This window comes from Rousettus aegyptiacus, unplaced genomic scaffold (assembly GCF_014176215.1).
Source record: "Rousettus aegyptiacus isolate mRouAeg1 unplaced genomic scaffold, mRouAeg1.p scaffold_m13_p_3, whole genome shotgun sequence".
Classification (NCBI taxonomy): domain Eukaryota; kingdom Metazoa; phylum Chordata; class Mammalia; order Chiroptera; family Pteropodidae; genus Rousettus; species Rousettus aegyptiacus.
The window spans coordinates 77,295,242-77,321,017 of NW_023416306.1; the positions used below are offsets into that span (position 1 = coordinate 77,295,242).

A 25,776-nucleotide genomic window follows, 5' to 3' on the forward strand; every position below is an offset into this window, starting at 1 on the left:
ACATAGCAAATGAATAAAACATGTTTGAACATTTATACATCATTGTTTTACACTTCACTCTGCAAGTTCTTTTCACAAAATTACCATATTGATTCTATTTCAAGAACCACACTCTTGCCATATTTTCACCTCTAAGAAGTCAGCATGCTTCTTATTATGGATGGTATCTCAGTTTACTCACAGTACTTTTCTCTTTCTGAGAAATGTGGGAAACATGTGTGTCACCATCAGTGGCATCTGATTTGACTGCCACACTCTTCTACCATTACTTTGTCATGAGAAGCAATACTGGATCATTGACTCTATAGAACCTAGGGAGAACTCTGGGTCTTGCACATTAAACTTCAGTAAGATCTTCTAAATTGGGTTAATTTGGAGGAAGCATTTTTTTTTTTTAAATTAAACTGTATTATTTAAAAGTATATGCAAGATTTCTACTTCTGGGAAGATGGAGTAGATGCATTTTCCCTACTTTTCTCATTAGGTACAACAAAACCCTCCGTATTACATGTAAAACAAATAGAAGACAACTCTGAAAAGTGCAGAAAAAAAGGCAGGCCAGCTAGGGACTTGAGAAATGACATGAAATAGGTTCTCTGAATTTTCCTGACTCGAAGCTGATGAAGCTGGCCACATGGAAATGCCATAGGCACAGACCAAAAAAGCTCTAACAGAAACCTGTGCTCTGTAGCTAAAGGGATAAGTAATGGGGCATCCCAATAAGCAATAACAGCTCTACTGCAGCCACATCCCTTCCATACTAGCTAAGGCTGAGTGGGGGAGGAACCTAGACTCCGACTCTTGTGAGGCTACAACAAGGCACCCAACACACCCTGCCCCCTGGTGGTGTTGGAAAAGGGAGCTGAAACTTTTATTCATGCTGGACAGTAATAAGTGGCCCTCTCCGCTGTAGTGTCAGTGACACCCTGTGGAGAGCTCCAAGTTCCATGCCCCGTGCAGTGAGAGGCACCCTCCCTCTCTTGGCATGGGTTATGTCAGAGGAGGCTCAGGGGAGAGTAGGTGGGAGATAAAAACACCTCACCTTGGTGTCAACAGAGCCTGAGTGGAGACCCTGGATTTGGATCTCCACCTGGCAGTAATGAGGCAGCAGCAGTACCCCCCTGTCCATTGGAAGAGTGTCAGAGAAAGCCAATTAAAACAGTAGGTTTAAATAAATCGTCAACTATAATAGCGTAATATGAAAATGTTCAGGTTTCAATCAACTATCATTTGTCATACTAAGAACTAGAAGATATCAAACAGAATGAAAGAAAATAATCAACAAATACCAACACTGAGGTGACAAAAATGTTTCCTCAAAATATTAAAAATAGAACTATCATACCATTCAGTGATATAGCAATTGTGCTTCTGGGAATTCATCTGAAGAAAATGAAAACACTAATTGGAAGAGATATATGCACCCCTACATTCACTGCAACATTATTTACAATAGCCAAGATATGGAAGCAACCTAAGTGTCCATTGATAGACAAATGGATAAAAATGATGTGATACATATATACAATGGAGTATTATCAGCCATAAAAAAAGAATATAATCTTGCCATTTCCAACAACATGGATGGACCTAGAAGGTACCATGCTGAGTGAAATAAGTCAGACAGAGAAACACAAATACCGTATGATTTCACTAATATGTGATATCTAAAAAAAACAAACAAATCAAAACAAAGACAGACTAATAGGGGAAACAAACTGGTGTTTACCAGAGTGGGGTGTGGTGGGGGAAGGGCAGGTACTGAAGCAGATTAGGAGGAACAAACTTGCAGTTATAAAAATTTAAGTAAGTCATATAGATGTGATATACATCACAGGAACTATGGCAATAATATTGTAATAACTTAGTATGGTGACAGATGGTAACTAAACTTATGTGGGGGTTATTTCATAAATTATATAAATATCGAATCACTATGACGTACACCTGAAATAATGGAATATATCGATTATACGTCAATAAAAAAAGTTTCAATCAGCAATTATGAACATACTCAAAACAAATGAAAAACATAAAATCTCAGCAAAGAAATAGAAAACATAAAGAAGACTCTTATGGAGATATTAGAACTGAAAAACAAACAAAAAAAATTGGTGGATGGGCTCAGCAGCAGAATGGAGGAGATAGAAGAAAGAACTACTGAATTGAAATATGTAATAATACAAATTAGCCAATGTGAACCACACAGAGAAAATAGATTAGAAAGAAAAGAACAGGGCCTCTGGGATATGTGGAACTACAACAGATGATGCAACACTCATGTCAGAGGGGTTGCAATGAAGAGAAAGAGGATGGGGCTAAAAAGGTACTCAAAGAAATAATGGCTAAACGTGTCCCAAGTTTAGAAGGGGCTTAACCCTACAGATTAAAGAAGCTGAGAGAAATTCATAAATGTAAACCCAGACACATAAATGCCAAAACAATTATAGTCAAACTTCTGAAAACGAATGACAAAGAAAAAAATCTTGAAATCAGCCCAAGAAAAATGACACGTTACATGTAAGAGAAAAATAATTTAAATGACAGCAGAGTTCTCATCAGAAACCATGGAGACCAGAAAAAAAGGTGTTATAATATATTTCGAATGCTGAAAGAAATGTCAACCAGCATTCCTATAAACAGCAAAAATATCCTTTAGGAGTGAAGAAGAATCCAACACATTCTCAGTTGAAAGAAAACTAAGAATCTGTCATTCAGACCTGCCCTAAAGGAAGTTCACACAGAAATACATAAAATAAAATAAAGAATCTTAGAATATCAGGAAGAAAGATAAGACATTACATAAAAAGTATGGACAAACACACTAGGCTTTTCTTCCCTCTTGAGTTTTCTAAATTATTTTGGATGGTTAAAGTAAAAATTATTATACTGTCTGATGTGGTTCTCAATGTATATACGGGAAGTACTTGAAACAATTACATTATAAACAAGGAGAATAAAGAAATATAAAGGAAGGTAAAGGTTTTATACTTGAACTAGTAAAATGATCAGCAGAATGTGAAGTTATATATATATATAATGTAATATTTAGAGCAACAATTACAAAAATGATACAAAGAGAAACATTCAAAAACACTATGTATAAATAAAAATAGAATTCTAAAACATGATCAATTAACCAACAAAGAGGCAGGAAAAAAACAAATAAATAAAATGGCAGATTTAAGCCCTCACATATCATGAATGATTACAGCAAACATAAACAGCCAAAATATATGGTTTAAAGGTAGAGACTGGCAAAGTGGATTAAACATGACCCAATCATACGCTGCATGTGTGTATGTTATGCACAATATACATTATGTACAATAAATATACTATGCAAACATTCATCAAGGGAAAGTAGAATTGCCTATGTTAATATATGATAAAGTAGACTTTGGAACAAAGAAAATTACCAGAGACATAATGTAATGATAATTACAAGGGTCAAATAACCAAGATGACTTATCCTAAATATGCACTAAATAGCAGAGCTGCAAAAGATGAGAAGCAAAAACTGATAAAAGTGAAAGGACAAACAGAAAAATCACAACCGAGATAACTACTAGACAGAAAATCAGCAAGGATATAAAAGAACTCAACATCATCATCAACCAACAAGCTTCAATTGTCACTTATAGAATACTTCACTGAACAGCAAGCAGAACATTCAAAACATATTTTAAGACAGACCACATCATGAGCCATAAAACAAATTGCAAAAAATTTGAAATCTCCAAATACATGGAAACTAAAAAATACACTTTTATATAACCCATGGGTCAAGAAAAGGTTTTAAAAAAAGTAACATACAATGAACTAAATGAAAATGAATAAATCGAAATTTTCAGGACACAACTAAAGCAATGACAAGAGTGAAATTCACAGCCCTAATGCATTGGAAAAGAGGAAAAGTCTCAAATCAATAATTTAGGTCCCCACCTCAAGAACTTAGAAAAAGAAAAGCAAAATAAACCGAAAATGAGAAGGCAGGAAATAATACTAAAAATCAAGAGAACTGGAAACAAAAATGCAATGGAAAAAAAAATCAATAAAACAAAGAGTTGACTCTGAAAAAATCAACAAAACTGACAAACCTTTAGCAAGACTAACAAAAGGAGAGTAGACATAAATTACAAGTTATAAATGAAATGGGATATCACTGTAGGCTCTGCAGACATTAGAAGGATAAGAAGGGAATATTACAAAGAATGCTACACATATGAATTTGACAACTTAAAAGAAATGGACCAATTCCTTGAAAGACACAATCTCAACTCTCTCGATATGGACACAAATTTGAATAGCCTTATAAGTACTAAGGAAATTAAATTTATAAGTAAAATACTTCCAAAAAATAAATCACAGATCTGGTTGACTTTACTGGGGAACTCTACCAAACATTTAAAAAGTTAGCAACAATTTTATACATTTTCTCTAGAAAATAGAAGAGGAGGGAACACCTTCCAATTGATTTCATGAAGTATCATCCTGACGCCAAAACCAGACAAAGTCCAAAAAAAGGAAACATCATTAGTTAGCAGGGAAATGTAAATTAAAAGCACAATGAGATCTCTACACAACTATGAGAATGACTTAAGGATACTCTTAAAGATGTGGAGAAACTAGATCACTTAGCTGCTGTCGATGGGAATGCAGAATGGCACAGCCACTCTGGCAAACAGTTTCGCAATTTCTTAAAACACCAAATACGTAATACCATATGACCTAACAACTACAATCCTTGGCATATGCCAGAGCAATGAAAATTTACGTTCACAGAAAAACCTGTATGTGAATGTTTATAGCAGCTTTATTTGTAAAAGCCCCAAATTGGAAACAACTCAGATGTCCTTAATAGGTGAATGGTTCAACAAACTGTGATGCATCCCTACCATGGAGCATATGACTAAGCAATTTAAAGGAAGAAAGTCTCCATCCACATAACAACTTGAATGACTCTCCAGAGAATTAATGCTGACTAAAGAAAGCCTATCCCAAAATGTTACCTACTGTTTGACTGCACTTGCCCAACAATCTTGAAATGACGGAACAATAGGAATGGAGAACAGATTAGCAGTTGCCAGGGATTGAGTGGGTAGGGTGCGAGGGATATGGGAGTGGCAGCATGACAGAGCCTTCTGATGATGGAAATGTTCTGTATCTTGCCTTTATCAATGTCAATATTCCAGTTGTGAAACCGTATTATAGTTTTGCAAGAGGTGACCACTAGGAGAGACTATGTAAAGGGCATACAGAATCTCTGTATTATTCCTTAGAAATGTAGTAAATCTATAATTACCTCAATATAAAATGTTGCATTAAAAAAGGTATATGAGCATAGACTTAGAAAAGTAACAGGGACCAACTTAAGTACATGAACAACCACTGTGCTGAGATCTACTACTGGCAAAGCATTATCTGTTTACCAAAACGAAAGAAAATGAAGCATAGAACCTTTTGTCTATGCCTTTATCAAAAACGATTTCTCAAGCAATTTACTATTGCCATTTTTACCTGTAATGTTCCTGCTTTCAACTGAATTTCAAGCGGACTATTAAAAATCCTGTATAAGAGAATAATTAAGTTGTCTATTGACTCACTAGAAACTGAAGTTCTAAGATACTGGGTATAACATTTGGAAGTGAATTTGGCTTAGGTTTGATACTGGATGACATTATACTTGTAATTATGCTTTTACTAAAAATCCAGAAACAATGTTTAACTCAGCCGCTCTCAAGTTTGTGATGTTTTATTATTTGATTTTTGAACTAGGTGCAAAAAATTAATAAAAATACTCATTTTTGTGGTCATATCAAGAAGCACTACTACAGGGTAGGTGCTGGAGTGCTCCCAGGTTGTTGCAGGGGGATGGGCAAGAACAGGCCACAGGTACTGTGAAGTCCCCAGGCAGAGCCAGTGTTGCAGCATGTGCTTGAGCTTACTGCACTAACAGGAGTTCCAACAGTGAGAGAGAAACAGTAAAAGGCTGCAAGGGCTGAGGCAAGCCAAAACCTGAAGTACAATCACTCACTTGGACCCCTCTTTTGAGCTCCAGCCTCCCTGAATTCATTTTTTCAACTGGTATTTTACTAAGCACTATTAAATGGCAAATGTTATCCTTGGCAATGAACTAGTATAAACTGTTGAAAGTGCTATAGAAGAATACAGTGATTCTGAGGAAAGATGGGCAGAGAGCAGAGAATGTGTGCCTGCGTGTGCACACATGTGAGTAAAGGAAGGTATGAGAAGCACAGGGACTTTGATAGGCAGTGTGAGTGCCCACGTGGTCAAGGATTCACAATGATACCATACTCCTCTGGCTGTAAGATCTCCACATGCAGCAGGGGGATCTTGATCTGGTCTGAGAGGTTGGGGAAGGCTTTCCTGCAGAGGTGATATATGTGCAGGGTGAGCAGGATAAGCAAGAATTAAGTAGAAGAGACGAGGAACAATATTCTAGGAATAGGGACTAGCATGCGCAAAGGCCCTAAAGCAGGAGGAAACTAGCATATTAAGCTCATGAGGCTACAACGTGACCCTCTGAGGGAAAATGGTAAAAGAAACGAGCCTGCAAAGGTACTTTAGAATACATAAGAGGCACACAAAAGCATACTAAAGATTTGGATCCTTATTCTAGGAACAATGGAAGCTCTTAAATGGAATGTGACATTTTGCATTTTTCAAAAATGGTTATTCTAGCAATGGTGTTAAAAAGGGAAAGAAGCAGCAAAAGTAAATGGAAAAAGTAAAAGTCATTTAATAGTCCACTCAAAAGGTAACAGAGGCCTGAACTAGAGACAGGCGCTTCTGACAGGTGTAATCAGTTACTGGGCTACACTAGCCCACACCCTGCTCCTCTCTGCTCTTCCCCTCCAGCAAATGGCAACACCATCCAGCCAGTGCACATTAATGTAAGCATGTAGATGTACTCATAAGAAGTTGAAGATGTCCCAAACTCATGGCTTCTATGTTCTTAACAAGCCATAAAACAAGACCAGCAGAGACTAGGAGTTAGGGTAGAGGTGCTGAAAAGTGGAGTGACTCTGCCAGGTAGTGTGAGTGGGTTGTGAATACAAATTCACAAGGATACCACACTGTTACAGAGCTGCATAAAGAAGACAGATGGTTGTTCTCATCCTGGGAAAGTCTGGCCTTCTTAATATCAATAAATAAAATCGTAATGAAAGATAACTGAGCACCGACAACTTCAGGCATTCTTCTAGTGACAGTTTCAAAAATTCTGTAGAACTACTTGGCCGGGGTGACTACATATTTCTTTAAAAACAAAACATCAATATTATTTCAGACAGATAACCTCTAGTAAAGGAATTTTCTAGGCGGATCAATATATTTCCAATAGAATTTTGATTAGAACTGTAGGTAAAGGTTACTTACACAAATACAATGTCCCCTCTCTTAGAGTAAGCAGGAATAGCACTGGCTATGGTGGCAAATCCATATGAGTAGAGAATGGCTTCTTCTGTCTTCATAAATTTTGCTAGTCTGTCTTCCAAATCCAAGTGCACATCTGTTTCAATAATAAAAAGTTAAATGGTTAAACTGTCTTATAATTTTTTTCTTCAGCTAAAGAATAAAGAAAATAAGCAGTATAGTTAGCAGTACTGTCACCTTATGGCCAAAATGTAATTATTTTTAAGTTATAAATAATTTAAGATCTATTAAGAGAATTCTGGGCCAATACTATTCCTAAAATTTGTGAATCGAATCAGCTACTCCTCATTTATCCATACAATGTTACTACTATAACAGTTTCAAATCAGGGTATTGCTCTGATATTACCCTAGACTAAGAACTCAAGGCCCAGTGACTTTACCTGCTTGGAAGTCCCTCAAACAACCATTTTATCTGCTTTAAAGGCCCTCAGCTGACAGCAACAGTATTTTACCAAACTACAACATAAATTACTAATACAATTTTGCATTTTAGCAGAAGGCACTAAACCAGGCACTAAGACAACTGTCAACCAACTTTTAATAGGAAAAGAAAGAATAAAGAAAAGTAGTTCATTTAAAAAGAATTTCAGGAGTGGTGGTTGTTCCTCTAACAGCTGGTGTCAGTACTTAGTTGTAGCACCTGCCATCACTCTGCAGGACTGAGTTTCGGTCTGAATTCCTTTTTAAATGTTCTGGAGAATTTAAATTTTCAGTACAAAAAGAAATATGGTCTTCTTTTAAAAGCAGTTTAAGAAAAACACTGATGTAATAATGAGAATAAACAGTAATTGTTAAATTGGTAATTTTTTCTCTCTTATATCATGGTTCCTTATAGCCTTTCACCTTCCCAGGCTGAGTCATGAGGTTTCATGTCCTAGGATGGAGGGACCAGTGATGTCTAGAATAAACTGCACTGACTGGCTTTGAACCTGAAAACTTCAAAGCAGCCTCTAAATGAGGCATTATCCAGGAGAAAAAAAAGGTTTTTAAAACTTCCTTTAGCTTTTTTACTACGGCGGGACCCAAGCCAGGAGAACTAGATCAGAGTTTTACCACATGCCCTGCGCAAGGAGAACTCAAGCTAATAAGGAAGGATGCGGCCAGGCCCCTCCAGCATTGGTGCTTCATGGCAAAAACGAGAGAGGTCACAGGTGATAAATGCAGCCTTTGAGGCTGTGGAAGAGGGAGCGGCAGTGTGTCATGTCCACTGAGAACCTGGAAGTCTAGGAAATGGCAGGGGCTCCAACAACTGTCCCCAGTGAGGGGTGGTACAGATGGCTGATGGGCTGACAAGAGCCCTCTGGCCCATTGTTGAGGTCCCATGTGTTGGGGCATCACTCCAAGAGACTGGTGAACCCCCACCCACAGCATCAGCCCTACCTTTAGGGAGCAATGGCACCTCACTCCAGAGATCAGGGAGAAGGCAGGGTCCTCCGCCTCCCTGCACCAGAGGGACAGGTATGCCCCTGACTCTCATAGGCATTCTTGATGACAACAGAGAGACGGACAAGACTCGAAGACCTGAGATACAGCAAGGAGACAACTTAATCCATTTGGGTATAACACTTTATTGTGAAAGGACTAAATGTTTCCACTGTAAGGGATGTGGTTAACTGTCAAGGGTAAAGTTTTCACCACCTTCCAGGGAGGGACAATTAAGTAAGGTCGGTTCAGTTACAGCAAATAAAGAAACAACTTCATAACACATTTGAATACAGTGTCTAAGATCTGTAAACCCACTCACTGATTTATGAGGCAAGCTAATCTACTGTGATGCTTTTTAACTAGTAAAAGGAGAAATTAAGAATTATAAAAGTTGGACTAAATTTAAAAAAGTAGTCAAATGAGGGGGATCCAACAATCTTCTCAGTTAATTTATTAATCAAACATTTAGTGAATATCACATAAAGACATACTCTGATTAAGCACTGGAACAGGGAGAAATACAGGGTTTCTGACACTTGACAAAGTGACATAGCTAAGAGAGGTATTTAGCAGCTGTCAATGGAGAACTTTAGGCTAGAGAACAGATACAAGATGAAACGTGCCTTCAACTGACAGGTCTGAAATACTTTGTCCCTTCCACACTCAGAACCACCACACATCCGGTGATTTCTGACCAAAGACAGAGAACACTCAATGGTGAACCAAAGGTGAGGGAGGGAGCCAGCTACTGTGTAAGAGATGGGAAGACACACATGGTCTAAACTAAATCCCAGTTGGATAGCAAGAGAAATACGGTGAGGAATTAGAAAATTTAAAAGCAATATCCAGAAACTGAAGCCCACTTTATTTACAGATTTCTTATAGAATGTTATAGAACTGTGAAAATGAACTATTTATCCCATTCTGATCAGATGATGATAAAAAAACTAAGTATGTTTCTTCCCATTTGCAAGCTCAAATATGTATATGAACATAGTCTATTACAGAGAAAAACAAAAATCATTTGATTTCCATTACTAATTGGTTATAGTCATTTTATAGAACTGACATTTTCATTATATCAACACTAAATAAAAATGGGGTTTTTACAACAGAAAAGAATGTATCCAATTGATCAAAATGGTACCAAAGGGGCACTTAGCTCTTCAAGCATCATGTCTGTGACATCAACACCACCAGATCTGAGCACCTGACTGCTTGCCTTTCTATGACAGATGCTGCCAGTGGAAGGTTTCAGAAAAAATCTGGCAAGAATTAGGAAACAGCAAAGCACTAGAAAACAGTCACTTCCCATGCAGCTGACTCAGGCATGTCTTCCTCTTCCTTCTCCTTAGTGCTCTTTGGGTGTCTCCCTACAGACAGGTCTCCACCACCTGCCATCTCTCACTTCCAATCAGACATAAAGGCAGGTCCCCTGTGGAAGGCCTCCTTCAAATTACAATGCTGCCTCTAAACTGGACTATCTACCCCAAATCTTCACAATTCAGCTACAGTGCATTACTTTCATTCAATGTATCTATTTCATAAAGAAAAACATGCTTTGGATGTAAACTACTTTTGCTAACTACAAAAGAGGTTTTAAATCATTTGGTAAACTTAGCTCTAAAGGACTCTTTCCCTTGATTAGTGATGAGATAGTAAAACAAAAGTTGGCTATGTTTTGGAGCCTCAGAGTTAGTTATCCGGTTTATAAAAATTGTATGTTAGGAATACTTACAACCATTTTTATGTCATTGCCATAAAGTGGTAAGAAGAATTTCTATATAATAAATCAAGTACTTACTGGTTCTTACCTAGTCCTAAAAGTTTAAAAAAAGACTGACCTTGCCCTCCTCTGATCTAAAGACACTGGGTTTTAGCTGATGTCAGCCTTACAAAGCAGGTTTGGTCATAGGTAAACATGGATAAACTGTCTAACTTCTCCTGATGTATAATAGCTACTGTGTACAATGCAGGAACTTTTGACCCAACGGATGGGGAGGCAGCAAACAGGAAAACTGCCAGGGTATGTCCTCCAACTTCTAATGTCTGTCTTGTGTGTGTGTGATCCACTTCACTGACTGGTGCCATAGCTTTGCATGGAGTGCGAGTAGAGCACCTCATTCTCTGACTCACTGCCAGAAGAAAACATGGTAGGGAAGAGGCCACAAAGGGAGGTGGCCAGAAAGCCTCTGTATCTTCTCCCAGAACTTGCTGCCCTTTTCAGAACCTGTTCTATCACCAGAAAGTAAGATCTGGGGGTAGGGTCAGTACATGGTGCCTGGTACCCAGCAAAGGGCTTGCTCATGGCAATCATGGGGGTTTCAGATTTGGGCTCTCTCATCATTAAGTGTGAATCCTGGACAGGACTGAAACTGCTCTGTGCCTCCTTCTTCTGTCAAATGGGTAATAGTTGTACCTGACTCAAGGGCTGTTTTGAGAACCGCTGGAGTTAATGCTTATAAAACACTCAGAACAAAGCCTGGTGTGGAAAATGCAATATGCTATGCATTTGTTCAATTAAGTCATATTTCTAGAATTACAATTACAATTCTAGAAATATGAAGCAAAATTCTAGAATTTTCTTTTAAAAGGGAAAAAGTTACACTAACTTCTAATTAATTTATCCAGATCCTGGATAGTTAAGGACTATCTTATATTAAAGTTACGTGTTCAGTTTCCCATTTATATTATATAATATCTGATAACAGGAAACATCAACTTTAGAATAAACCAACTATGTTTTCTCTTAAGGCTTTCATATTTTTGGGTTATATACTGTTAGTTTTTTAAATCCCTTGAGACTTGGGTAATTCCTCCTAAAAGTACAAGTATTATCACTTATGCACTCATTAGAACATAAATACAGTGCTGAATGTTTCTCAAGATGTTTTCACATGTAGTATCTTACACGATTTTTACCAAAACGTTCTAAGTTGTGCAAACATGGAGTGTTCCCCTCCTACACTGTGCAAACTACACTAGCATGACTGACAGTAAGAAAAGGCAGATCTAGGAATTTCATGACCCAATGTTCTTCCTACTAAAACATGCAGTCATGGTTTCGTTGAGTACTCTAGAACAAAGAAAAAAATGTTTAAAAATAAACAAATGAACAATTATTTACTGCTGGCTTCAGAACACAATTCAATACCATTCTCTCTTACTATGAAACCCTGCCATTAATTGTCTTTGACCTAGTTTAAGACTAAAGAGCCAAGTAGGCATTACATATGCAGAGCAGATTCTGGGCACTGGCAATAAACCACAGCTAAATGAGATTTGTATGAATTATAAAGAAAACAAATAAAGACATTCTCAACAAGAGCAACTATCAAAGCGCACTGGGACCCCATTAGCCTTACAGGAAAGGAAGGCTCCACAATCTGATAAAACCACTTACTTGCTCAGTTCTAAAATACACATTAAAACAATAAAATGGGAAGGTGGAAAAACTTCTGATCATATAGTCCTTACAAGACTACCATAAGAACTTGTTTAGTTCTACCTGCCAGGTCTTTAGGAGGCAGAAATTGTAGCCTAAGAAACTCAACCGTTATTTGATTTTCCTTTTTCTGTATTAATCAACTAATAACATCTAATATGTTACTGTGAAATAAAAAAAGTTTTAATAACAAGTAATTTACATTCATTATCTGAAAAAGAGCTGAGAGAGAGAATATTTTCGTCTTTGAAAACAGATGCCTGAATGTGATACTTCCAGGAAAAAAAGAAAAGACAAAATTAAAAGCAACCTTTTGAGGATCCATGGAAAGAGACTCTAGGCCTCATGAATACACAGCAACTACCAATGAGAGGAAAGGAGCCCTCAAGTCTGCTTTACTGCTCAGTGCAAAGGGCAAAAGAATCCTAAACATTTAGGATAAGTTAATTGTACAGGGTATCTTAGGGATTTAAAATTTAGCTGTACTGACCTGGAGTAGCTTCTCTGATCTTATCTAACACTGAAATTTCAAGGTAATTTAATATAACTTAAGATAATTAAACTGATTTCTTCCAGAATAGGACAAACATAGAAAATATCTTGTTAGAAAACGGAAAAGGAAATATATGGACAATATACATCCAAAGAAAGAAAAAAGATGACAATATGGGCAACTATTAAGGATTAAGACAAGTTTATCCAAAGGACAATGTGCTAGGAAAACATTATACATGACTATAAACTATAGGTTTAGTGTCTTGTTAAGAAAATGCTACAAAGTAATCTTCAACCTTTGCCAGATGCCAGTCTGAAGCTTCAGCCACAGTTATAATAAATATGACTCAGTGACCAATAAAGTTGTTTACAGAGGAGCTGATACATAACAGTGTGCCCATTTTACTGCCTCTGGTGGTCCATTCAGACACCTGAACAATCAAATCCAATTTTAAACAATCCAAAAGCAAGACACAGAACATGTGTGTGGTATACTACTATTTTTGTAAAAATGGTGGGATATATATATGTATGGAAGTGATTTGTATATTCTAAAAAAAAAAGTCTCTGTTAGAACTGACAAACTACTGATTGATATAGTAGCTATGGTTTTGCGGGGTGGGATGGTGATAAGAAAGGAAAGACTTTTTACTATCTCTATATACCTTTGAAGTTAATATGGCCTGAATTATTCAATCAAGAAAATTAATTTTAAAACCATTCATCTAAATACCCCACATTTGGAAGCACAAAGCACCCTATTATACATACTAAATTTCAGGTGATCCAAATGGAAAGCTGACTGGGCTATCCTAGCAATGCACTTCTACGGCCTTGGAAAACTGGTCTTGAAGATTTAAAACATTTGTTTTTTATGACTTGATTTAGCAATAAATCTTTTATCTGTCATCTCAGATTAACTCTCAAGCAGGGGCCAAGGCCACACACACAAATAAAATCTACTTTAAAAAGAGAGGCTTTTAGGAAAGTAACTACTTTAGCCCAGCAAGCAGATCATAGAAAGAAAGCCTTGTTGATCAGATTACAACAACCTCCCTCATAAGAAATGCTGTTTCTAGTTTTCTAATACTTTTCAAGAAAATCATTCCCTATGGATCAAAACCAAGAAATCAACCCATGTTTGCACTAGGCTAGAGAAAAAAGGGAGACTGAGCTGAGCTCATTTAAGTCTTTGATCTTGCCATTAATACTGACAGTCAGCATAACTTGGTTTCTAGTTTTAGGGCCGAAGTTAATGAGCTGTGTGACTGTGCAGCAGTCACTTAACCTCTCTGGGGTTTCTATTCCTCTTATGAATAATTGGGATGCTGGAATACAAGATTTTTTAAGACCCTTTCCAGCTGTAGGATTCTTCTACACTAACTCTGGTCACCTGTTTCTAATATAAATAATTTAACCATCAAGCTAGCTAAGGAATAAAGAAAGGTGCTCCCTTAAATAAAAACATCTTAACTGTTAAAGTGAAAAAAAAAAACACACACGCAAAGACCCAGAGGTAGAAATTAGTAAAGAAGTTCTACCTTCCCCACACTATGACTCTTACATTTTGTAAGTCAGAATGTTATTTCCAGTAATATATTCATTTAACAGTTACTTAACATTTTCGAAATTTTCAGACCCAAGTAACAATATGCATTTAATAAACATAACCACAAAATGCCAGGGTCATCTTTGACAGCTCTCAGGGAGTTTGTAGTGTTTGAAATCACACACTCATCCTAATATTTAGTTAGCCTGTCCTGGGGTCACCTGAACACAAGGAAATCAATGATCCTTCATCTTCATTCCAGAAGGAAAAGACCTACAGAGTCTACTGCCCCCCAATCTTTTCTTGCCTTTTTTCTTAGCATATGGTGGCTGCCCAGCTAGAGCTATTTCCTTGCCTCCTTTACAGTGAGGCATGACCTGGGCTACATTCTCACCAATGTAATGAGGACACAGTGATGTGCAGTGCCACCTGCCCGCCTAAAAGGGTACTGCTGCCCTGCATTCCTGTTCCCCATATACTTCCTACATGGCAGCCACGCAAACCAGGATGGTACCCTCCACACTGGAGCAAAGAGACAGGGAAGATTAGGATTCCTACACAACTATGAAGGGCAGAGCTGCCCACAACTGGACCCTTCCCCTTACAACTGTCATGCACAACAGAAACAAACTGTATCTCCTCACACCTTGCCTCTTGGGGCACATGCAGTAGCAGCTCAGGCTTAGACCTATGAGCTACACACCTAATGTACCTACAGCTCTTCTCCACAGGTGTCACTAAACCTCAGACCAATGCACCTCCCACCAATGGTTCCAAGTACACACTATTGCTACTGATGGCTTCAGAGACTTGGGGACATTACCTGGCCTCCGTGAGAAAATTAGGCAAGAAATAGCACTCACCAGCTTAACACCATAACTAAATAAGGCTATCTTTCCAAAGAATTTTGAAATTGAATAGAATCTTAATTCTTGAAAGCAGCAGTCTGAAATATACAACAAAAACATACCAAATGTGCCATAAAACCCTCTAGGTCCACAAGTCCCCACACCGTACTTCTTTAGAGATGCCAACGCTGCTGCCTTTGGGGAAGAAAAGAAAATTAGATTTTAATAATTTATCTTTAAGAGTTCAAAACTGACATTTCCTATTCATTAACCTACATAACGCCTCCCTCCCTCAACCATTTTCCTTCCTTTCTCAGAAATATGACATTCTAACAACAGGATGTAAAGAAAAGTCAAACATAAAGGTTTAGGGATATAACCTAAGACACAGAAATGTTCTATTAGTTCTAGTATCAAAACCTGATTAACTGAATGCCTTTGTAGTTTCTGGTATTTGAAGACATAGTCTGTCCTCAAAAATGTTTACTGGCCAACAATCCAATAGGAAATAATTTCCTAAATACATCTCCAACTATCTCTAGGTCTGGCTTGTACAACAAACACTAAGCCTCATTAGACATTCCTGCCACCATCTGTGTAAATCCAGGTCACAGTTCTTCTAGAAAAGAGTAACGGCAGACACTTATGGAGCCCTTTCTGATATTGTGCATTTGTCTTTGATTTGATGTCCAGTTTCTTAAGTCTGTCATGCTATCTGTCCACTTCAACATAGATGCTGCTTACCTTGACCCTAGGGTCATCCAACAATCCAAGAAAATTAAATGAGGCAAAGTTTATACATTTTTTTCCATTCACTACGATGTTGTGGCTTGGAGGGCTGGGGAAAAGAGACAAGAGTGGTTTACTTCAGCAGGTATTCATGTTATAGCGCACTCACTATGACATTACCCTAGTAGCAGTCAGGATATACAAGTGTTATCATTCTACCCTATTTGCATACCAGTCTCTTAGCGCTTTAATTTTTTATTTTAAAAAGTAAAATTAGACAATAGTATATTAAACATCAGATACCCTGTCATTAATTCCATTCTTAATAGGCTACCCTATACTACTTACATTAAAAAGTGAGCTTGAATTTTAAGATGGATGGATGGCAAATCTTTGTTTTGATTTTAAATTCACTTAAGAAAGAACAGCTAAATAAAGTACCTCAGAAAAATTCTGGGATAAGATAAAAAGAGAGGAAAGTATAAAAAAGACCAAGATCAAAGGTAAGAACAGGCAGAACAAATTATGATCTTACAGTTAAGTCATTTACAAATAAATTTATCTGTAGGAAGCCACGAAAAGAGTAAGTGGGACAAGTGCCCAATTTCTTAAGTTAATGCTGGCATACGATTAGGAGGAATCCCTAGCCTATACCTCAAAAAAGAAAGTTTTTAAAGGAATCAGGAGCATGGATCTGAGTATGGCTGGGGCAGGAGGTGGGCTCTCGAGGAGACAATTTGTCAAGTCTTTTGCTGACAAACACTACAGCTCCAGGCCATGCTTCAAAAACACAGGTCTATGAGCTATTTATTAAAGGGCTGTGAGACCAATTTATTCAGTCACAACCAGCCTATTTTAACTAAAGAAAACCCTTGGAATGGAATGGAAATGTCACAATGCACCGCACAGAGGAAGAGAAAGGGCTGTGGCCAGGAACTTATGATGCATCTGCACTGGTCTGCATACTGGGCTGCTCTGTAAAATGCACTGCAGCCAGGAAAAACAGAAACTGCTCTCACTGGTATGTTTTAACAGAACTGGTTTTCTATGAGAAAAGTAACAAGATCCAGGAAAACTAGAGAAGGGAATGAATGACAACTTGAAGCAAATTCACAAAAGCCGATAAACTCATAAAAGCCAAGAGGACTCACTGAAAAGAACACAGGTTGCAGTCAGTCAGACAGATCTCATCTGCATTATTGCTACTGATGGCTTCAGAGACTTTGGGACATTACCTGGCCTCCGTGAGCCTCAGTTTCTTCATCTACAGAATGAGGAGAGAACCTTTCTCTCAAGGTAATTGTCATTATAAAAGTGCCTGTCCCATAGAGGTGCTCTTTAAATATGGCTTCAAGGGTGTCTTCTCTTTCAAATCACCCACTGTGATTATGAATCCATTGCATCATTTAGCTTCCTAATGCTCAAGGCTTCGTTAAATTTCTCAAGTCCTCCCTGGTGTGGAGGTTCTGGCACTCACAAAAAGATGAAAAAAAAAAAAAAAACCACCTATGTAGACAAGCCTGTAGTAATGGTTGCTGCTGTGAAAGTTGAGGCCATTTTACAAAAACTGTACTCAGAGAGAAATCAAATTATCAAGAGTAAACACACCGAAAGCCTCTGCACCACATTCAAGAGGCAGCATGACACAGGGATGTCCAGATCTGATTTCTGTCCAGCACTTGGAACAGGGAAGGAAAACTGTTTCCAGTGAGAAATTAAAGGCTCACAACTGTGCCCAATGCAGGCTCCTAATACAGAAATCCTGGAGCATAAGACCTTTTCAGGATTACCTCGCAGAAGCAAATAAAACCGATCTAAAAAGACATCTCCACAAGCAAGGTCTCAAAGGACTAGAAAGAGGGAAAACAAAACCCTTTCCAATCAAAACCCATAACCTTATTATTAGTGAGAGTCATTAATTGTTTGGATGAATAAAGGTTCATGAATGGTAAGTGTACTTAGAAATAGGGAGGATGGTGCTTTACCAGAAAGAAACAAGTATTACAGATCTCTGTTAACATCAGGTTTAAAACTGGTGCAAAAATAGACAACCAGACCAATGAAAGAATCTAGTATTCAAGAAAACTGTTTATACATAAATACTTGGCAAATGACAGCAGTTACCCCACAAACCACTAAGTTATACATAGATTTTTCTCTATGAAGAGAATTAAAGCTGCATAACTATGTACAAAGGTGAATTCCAAACATATTAAAAACCTAAAAGACATCTGGAAAAGATAATAGAAGAAAATGTAGAAGAATGTCTTTGTGAACTTGGAGTAGGAAATGATCTCTAAAACAAGTCTTAAAACACACAAATCATGAGGCCAAAATGGATGAATCTGACCAAGTCGAAATTAAGAATTCTGGTTCAACGAAGATACCTCAGACAAAGTTAACAGATGGGTGATGAAGATATTTACTGTATTTCATTGAATCTAGGAAGGCATAAACTGTATTTTGTCTGCAACTAAGGAAGAAAAACACTGCCAATTAAAAAGTAGTGATGTTTACTTGCCATTTAGAATTTTTTAGTTTATATTTAATGAAAACATCTACTAGGTATTCTTAGGCACAGATTCTTGTTACACTCTTTTGTACTTATGAAAAGGAAAATATAAGCAAGATAAATCAGTCAAGCCATTACTAACCACTTTACCCCAGTTCTGACCATCTGTTCTCCTCTACTAAGTCATGTATACCGTGGATATTCATACAACATTCTGCTACTTGCCATCAAATATCCCGCATTACTTAGCAGGATGCTCCACTATCATCCATGAGATTACCTGACAAGTTAGTGTCACCCATTTTCTAATGTTTAATGCTGGAACTTTCCTATTGTACTAAACTCCTACTTCCATCTTTTGCCAATGGAATCAGGTTTCTAAAAAGATAACAAATAAATGAAAACTTGTAGACGCAGACAATAGTTTAGTAGTTACCAGAGGGAAAGGGAGGTAGATAAGGGTAAAGGGTCAAATATACAGTGATGGAAGGTTTGCTTTTGGGTGGTGATCACACAATGAAATATACAGATGATATAATATACAATTGTACACTTGAAACCTATATAGTTTTATTAACAATGTCACCGCAATATATCTGATAATCAAAAAAAAAAAAAGTAAGCTATTCTTATTCGAAGTAAGCAAAAATTTGACAAAGGGATGCTCAAAGCCTTAGTCACAGCAGCCTGTGTTCACCTGTTCAGAGTTGTCTAGCCATTTCTCTTGCCATCGGCGGATTTAAATACCAGTGTACATAACACAACTGAAGTTCTGGAAGTAAGCACAACCATGACCAAGGTTATTGGTGCACAGGCAATGATGATCCCTTCCCCCGCCCCGCCCCAGTTGACAATAACTCTCAGCAGCTGTAACATTCACTCCATTTCAGAGATCTTAAAATGGAGGACAAAAAGTATGTCTTTGAATCAATGTCATAAGAGTAATACATCAAAAACTGTCCAAAGATTAGAATCGACATGGTATATGGGACATGTTAATCAAAAGACATGCTGGGAATCAGCAGAAAAAGAGGCAAAAGAACAGAAAGGCAAAACCCCAGCAGTTAATAAAGAGATGAGATGACATTTAAAGGCTCAAATAATCAGAGAAATGCAAAATAAGACAATGTTACCTAACCCGGGCTGTAGGGAAACTATGCTCACATACACTAACTCAGGGGAGCATAGATGGGTGGATCATGATGGAGAAAAGTCCCAGAGGTATATCAAATGAGCATGTACCCCATTCCTGGCTGTTTCCTCCCAGAGGGACTCAAACAGGTCCACAGGGGATATTAACCACAGGGTATTTTGTGGCATCTTTTTCCTCGAGATGGATTTTTTTTTTTTCCATCTCGAGGAAAATAGCTAAATAAAACTTGGTGACTATACCCAACAGAATAATTTGTAGTGATCAGAAGAAATGAATAAAAAGTACATCTAACACCCCCACCTTTGTTTGCCTTGCTTTGATATCTCTTTATATCATTTAACATTAGCTAATGTTATATTTATTTCATTGTTGGTCTGTTTGCCCTAAGAAAACTAAGATTGTGATTTATTGTTATATAAACCAATGTGCTCAGCACATTCCTTGATCACAGCAGGCACTCAAATATTTGTTGGAAAAAATAAGTGTTGAGAAAAAATCTTGTAAAAAACTCAATGAAGTCTAGAACAGAAAATTAAAAACATACATTCATAAGATATTAAGGTTATGAGGTTTCAAATATACATACAATATAAAAATAAAATGTATATTTTAATATCATAGAAATGTATAACACATGAAACGATGATGAAAGCGTAACAAGGTACTACAGTGGGGGGCCTTAGCGGGGAGAACGGGTGCGGGCAAATAAAGAATAAAGCAACAAAGAGTGCTGCATTATGTGGTGCTGACAATAGTAGATCTGAGCAGAAGGTTAATGTCTGTGTCTCCAGGAAAGGCTCAAAAATGAAGAAAATAAAACAAAGGAGACTCAACTAAACCAGAAGACAAACCTCTGGAGAATCTGACTGAGGAGACCCGAAACCCACAGATGTGTCATCACATACATCTGTGTAATAAAGTTACATGTATATATTTTATATATCCATGCCCAGGAGAATCCTATAAACTATTCATGCCAACATATTTGAAATATAAGAAATGGACAATGACTAAATGATGGTAAACAAAACTTACTCTAGAAGGAAATCCAATAGCTTTACAAACTAAATGAAGACACTGAATTCGGGATTAAAAATAAATTTATATTCAACAGAACACACACAGGAAATACACAGTGTCGCTTCAACATAGATGTTTAAAATCCCAAATATTATCAAAACAAATCCTGCAATGTATAAACACCAAATTCATGCTTAAATAGGTTTATTCTAGAGATATAAGGATTATTTATTAATAGAAAAACCTACTAGTGATTTCTGATAAACAAGACAAAAGAAAAAAAAAACATTTCAACCTCTGGTCCCTTCTGATACCTCACAAAAAAATGCCTACAAAGTCTAAAGGTCTAACCTTACCAATACCAGGACACAGGAGATGACAGTAACATCTGAAAATGCTCCCAATCTTGGAACACGACTCTCTGTGACAGTGGGAAACATGTAGGGTGGACTACAGGAGGACAGCCTGGAAACCTTCATCTCCCAGGCTGGGAGCATGACTCCTTGTGAGAATGGGGAACAGGAAAGGTGGACTAGTGGAGGATGGCTCAGAAATCTTCATTAGAAGCAGGTATTCCCTCAGATTTCCTTCTCACCCTACAGAAAGGTGGGAGATTCAGTCTCTCCAAGGGCTGAATATAAACTGAAAGCCCGAAGATCCAGTGAGGGGACAGGTGTTACTCTGGAAACAGAAATTAAGCATTGATCTACGTAATAAAATATGAGACACTGAGCCCTCCACCTCCAACTTAGCTCTCAGAGAGTTAGAAATCAGGTTTACCTCCTTGCCCCCCACCACACTAGAAGATTCCTTTTTGGTGAAACTCAAAGTCCAGAGAAAACAGCAAATGCTGAGTTTGGGGTCCCCTAAAATAAATGGACAGGTTCCTGTCCGATTATCCTAGAGTGATGCCCATCACCAGTCAGGAAATCTAATCCATTTACACAGGACTTCCAGTTAGCATTTCAGTATCTCATTCTTAAAATAGATTGACAATCTAAAATTTATGGTCAACTGATTTTCAAAAGAGTGCCAAGACAATTCAATACAGACAGAATAGTCTTTTTAACAACTGGTGCTGAGACAATCGGGTATACATGTAAGAGAATGAAGATGAATCCCTATCTCACACCATTATAAAAATTAATGTGACATGAATCACAGATCTAAATTAAAGAGCAAGAATTATAAACTCTTAAAACAAAGGTATAAAATCTTCATAATCTTCAATGAGGTAAAGATTTTTAGATTTAACACAAAAGCATAAGCAACAAAATAAAAAATAGATTAACTGGACTTCATTAAAATTAAAAACATTTGTGCTTCCAGGTACACTATGAGAAAAGTGATACAAAAACCCACAGGAGAAAATATTTACAAGTCATATATTTGATAAAGGCCTAGTATCCAAAATATATAAAGAACTCTTACAACTCAATGATAAAAAGACAAATAAACTAAGTAAAAAATGGGCAAATGACTTAAATAGACAATTCGCCAAAGAAGACATATTAATGGCTAATAAGCACATGAAAAGATGCTCAATATCGTTAAACATTTGAAAAATGCAAATTGAAAATATGATGAGATACCACTTCCTACCTACCAGGATGGCAATAGTCAAAAAGACAGAGTCAATGTTGGCCAGGATGTGAAGAAAAGAACTCATACATTGCCCTGGGATGTAAACTGATTCAGCCAATTTACATCCCAAAAGACAGTATGGTGGTTCCTCGACATAAGTTACCATATGACTTAACAACTCCTCTTAGGTAAATACCCAAGAGAAATGAAAACATATGTCCACACAAAAAGTGTGTATACAAGTATTCATAGGAACGATATATGTATGTTGTTTTTTTCTGTGTATTTCCAGTAGAAACAACCCAAATGCCCATCAACTGAGGAATGTGGAAACAAAATGTGATCAATACACACACAGAATATCATTCGCCCGTAAAAATTAATGAAGCACTGATACATGCTACAACATGGATGTACTTTGAAAATATTATGCTTAAGAAGGCATACACAAAAGGCCATGTATTGCATGACTCCTTTTATTTAAAATCTCCAGAAAAGCCAAGTTTATATGAAATGTCCAGAATAGGCAAATCCAGAAAGTAGATTAGTGGTTGTCAGGGGCTGGGGAATGACTACTAATGGGTGTGGAATTTCTTAACGGGGTGATGAAAATATTCTGGATTTAGATGGTTGCAATATTTACACAACTCTGTGAATATACTAAAACTCACTTAATTGTATACCTTAAAAGGGTAAATTTTATGGTATGTGGATATATCTCAATAAGGCTGTTATTTCAAGAAAAAGACAAATCCAAGTTAAGTAAATTTATTTATTTGTGTGTCAACTCAGTATTGCATGTAAAGAAATATTGCATAAATTGAAAAACAACTCATTTATCAATATCAACAAAACACAGTTTTTGTGGTTTTTGCAGATTATTTTCATAATGGTGTTTATTATAATGAAAATATTTTGTACACTGGGGAAAAAGATGCTAAGGATCACTAAACATTGAGAAAATGTCTAACAGAGCAATAAAAACATAAAACAATCACTTCAGTGTGAAGGAGTAAACTAAAAAATAATTTTAAGACCTGTAAAGTTTCAAAAAATTACCTTCCATAGGCCTTCCTCAGAAGTCCGCCTGTACTCTACCAACATCTGGGAGTAAACCAAGATAGCGGGCACTGACAATGCAGGAGAGACACAAAGGGAATTCCAGAGCTAATGCTGAGGTTGAAAGTCCAAGGCCACCCTGAGCAGCAGCTCAGTACAGTAACCAGTCAGGACTGGAGCTGGACAACAATAGTTCCAGGAAGGAAAATGAAAGTGAACACAAGAGATAACTCCTGCATCTGAATATTCTGAATAAAGATTTACATTTTCTTGGAGGAAGATAAAGGGATGAATTAGACTGTTAGATAAAACAAGCAAGCAAGTGGACGAAAAAAAACAAAAAACAAAAAAAAAAAACACACAACTAACTCTAGAGAAAACAAAAAAAATAATTAAAATATTCTGCATATTGAAAAAAATGGACGCTAACCTAAATTCATGAATAATATTAATGCAGTCATAAAAATGTAAACACTAATCACACGATGCAATAACAGAACTATACTGGGAGAAAGGGGAACGACAGGGCAGCAGCATGTGGCTGCGCAGCTAGTGTCTTGTTCATGGTACCCAGGGAGCCACACCACAGACAAGGTCCACATCAGGCTGTTGCGTTTGCCAGAGGAAGGGTGGTTTTTCTAGTCTACACAAAGGCAACAGAGGGGCTACTATAGACCTGGGGACAGCAAGTGTGCATTTTTTTATTCAGAGAGCCATCTTTACCTCCTAAAATTAATAAATGTAATTAAACCTTTCTCTAGCAAACTAGAAAAAGAAAGGCCCTTAATTTGATACAGGTTATCTCTTAAAAGCCATCAGGAAGAGGACACTGAGGCCCTTGCTACCACCCCTATTCTACGCTACATGAAGTGTCCCACCTAGTTCAATAACACAGCAACAAGAAGAAAAAGACGCTTCTCATGACAGAAAAGAAGACACTCTGTAACCTAGGGATGAATCTATTAGTCAATACACAATGTCAGTTTCTGGTTGTTGGGAAAACAAAGGAATGATATATGGAATCTCTCTGTATTATTTCTTACAACCGCATCAGAATCTACACATTTCAAAATAAAAGTAGAAACAGAAAAGACAGACCAAGTCTTTACAAAGAAAATCATGTAGCTTTACTGCAGGACATAAAGGACTTAAGTATACAAGTGACACACCAGGTACATGGTGATGAAATATTTCACTCCAAATCATTCGGTAAGTTCAATGCATTGCTAGCCATAAACTCAAAACCATTTTTTGGACAAATATGATCACAGTGAAGAGTAAAGAATCAAGGGTAGCCTAGATGGTTTTGAAGAACAGGGAAGTGAAGGACTGATTCTTGTCAAGGCTTCTTCTTAAGCCATATTTATGCGAGTGAGGTTCTGGCACAGGGAGAGACAAATATATCCAGAAAAAATAGAAACGAAGCTAGAAACAGATCCTTTACAAGAGAACTTAGTGTACGAAAGAGAAATTTATAACCAGTCAATAGGTAAAAAGTGGACTCTTCAACTAATAATGCTAAGACAACTGACCATCACAAGGGAAAAAGGCAAATGAGACTTCTGGGGTAGGGAAAGATTTCTTCCACAAGATTAATGATTGTAAGTTTGATTTTAGAAAATACAGAATTTTTTTAAGAACAAAGAAATCCATGGCAGTGAAAAATATAAGGTTCTCACAGATCAAACCAGAAGTAGGACACACTGAAAATTTCCTGCGTCACATTTTTAAACAAAATATTAAATATTTTCATGACAACAGGCATATGTGGTAAAAATATAAACATAAGCAAAGGAAAAACACCCACCGGCTTTAAGATAGTGGTTATCTAGTGTGGGAGACAAAAGTAAGTAATAGATGGGAAGGGGTTACTTTATATCTGTAACATTTTATTTTTTAAGAAAACGTTTCAACTAAGGGAGAAAAATGTTAATGCCTATTAATTCTGGATGGTTGATACATATGTGTCTGATATTTCCTGTATTTTAAAAATACTTCTTAAATAAAGCACATACAATAAAGCAAAGATAACTAACAGAACTAAAAGTAAAAACAAGTAAGATACTGAAAGCAAGAGAGGTAGCCTAAGTGAGCTAATGTTTCATAATTCATACTGTGAGAGTCAATAGGTGTTGTCTATAGTTAATCAATCAAGAAAGAGTAGTGTAAGCATGCTATTGTGGTTATAATTGTAACCTGCAGCAGATCTAAAATCAGAAACAAAAACAGGTGGAAAAAAGCAGGAGTGTTGCTTTTCATTTTAAGTGTGTCAGACCATTTGACATATGTGCATGGACTATTTTAAAAAAGAGATTTTTTTTTTTTTTAGAAAAAATAGACAAACTATAATACCCAAATTGAAAACTACAAAAATGCCCATACTATTCCTAAAGAAAAAATTTATATTGAGAAGTAAAGCAATTAGTTCTGATCTGTGGAAATTTATACATGTTGTATTTCAGTTAAAAAAGGAACACCATATGAACCGCTGTATACT

The 25,776-nt window shown here is 36.9% G+C and overlaps 1 protein-coding gene across 6 annotated transcripts in view; it reads right to left on the minus strand.

Annotated features, from left to right (window-relative positions):
- Window positions 1-25,776, minus strand: part of SPTLC1 (serine palmitoyltransferase long chain base subunit 1) — a 55,370-nt gene that overhangs the window by 24,665 nt on the left and 4,929 nt on the right. For 3 of the 6 annotated variants that reach the window (XM_016160499.2, XM_016160498.2, XM_036218259.1), the window contains exons 4-6: window positions 15,967-16,060; window positions 15,345-15,417; window positions 7,402-7,534 (exon numbers count right to left, since the gene is read on the minus strand). In XM_016160499.2, the coding sequence (XP_016015985.1) occupies window positions 7,402-7,534; window positions 15,345-15,417; window positions 15,967-16,060 (300 nt within the window). Of the gene's footprint in view, window positions 1-4,034; window positions 6,391-7,401; window positions 7,535-15,344; window positions 15,418-15,966; window positions 16,061-25,776 lie in introns of those variants that run through there. The other 3 variants (XM_036218257.1, XM_036218258.1, XM_036218260.1) reach the window with 2 other exon arrangements.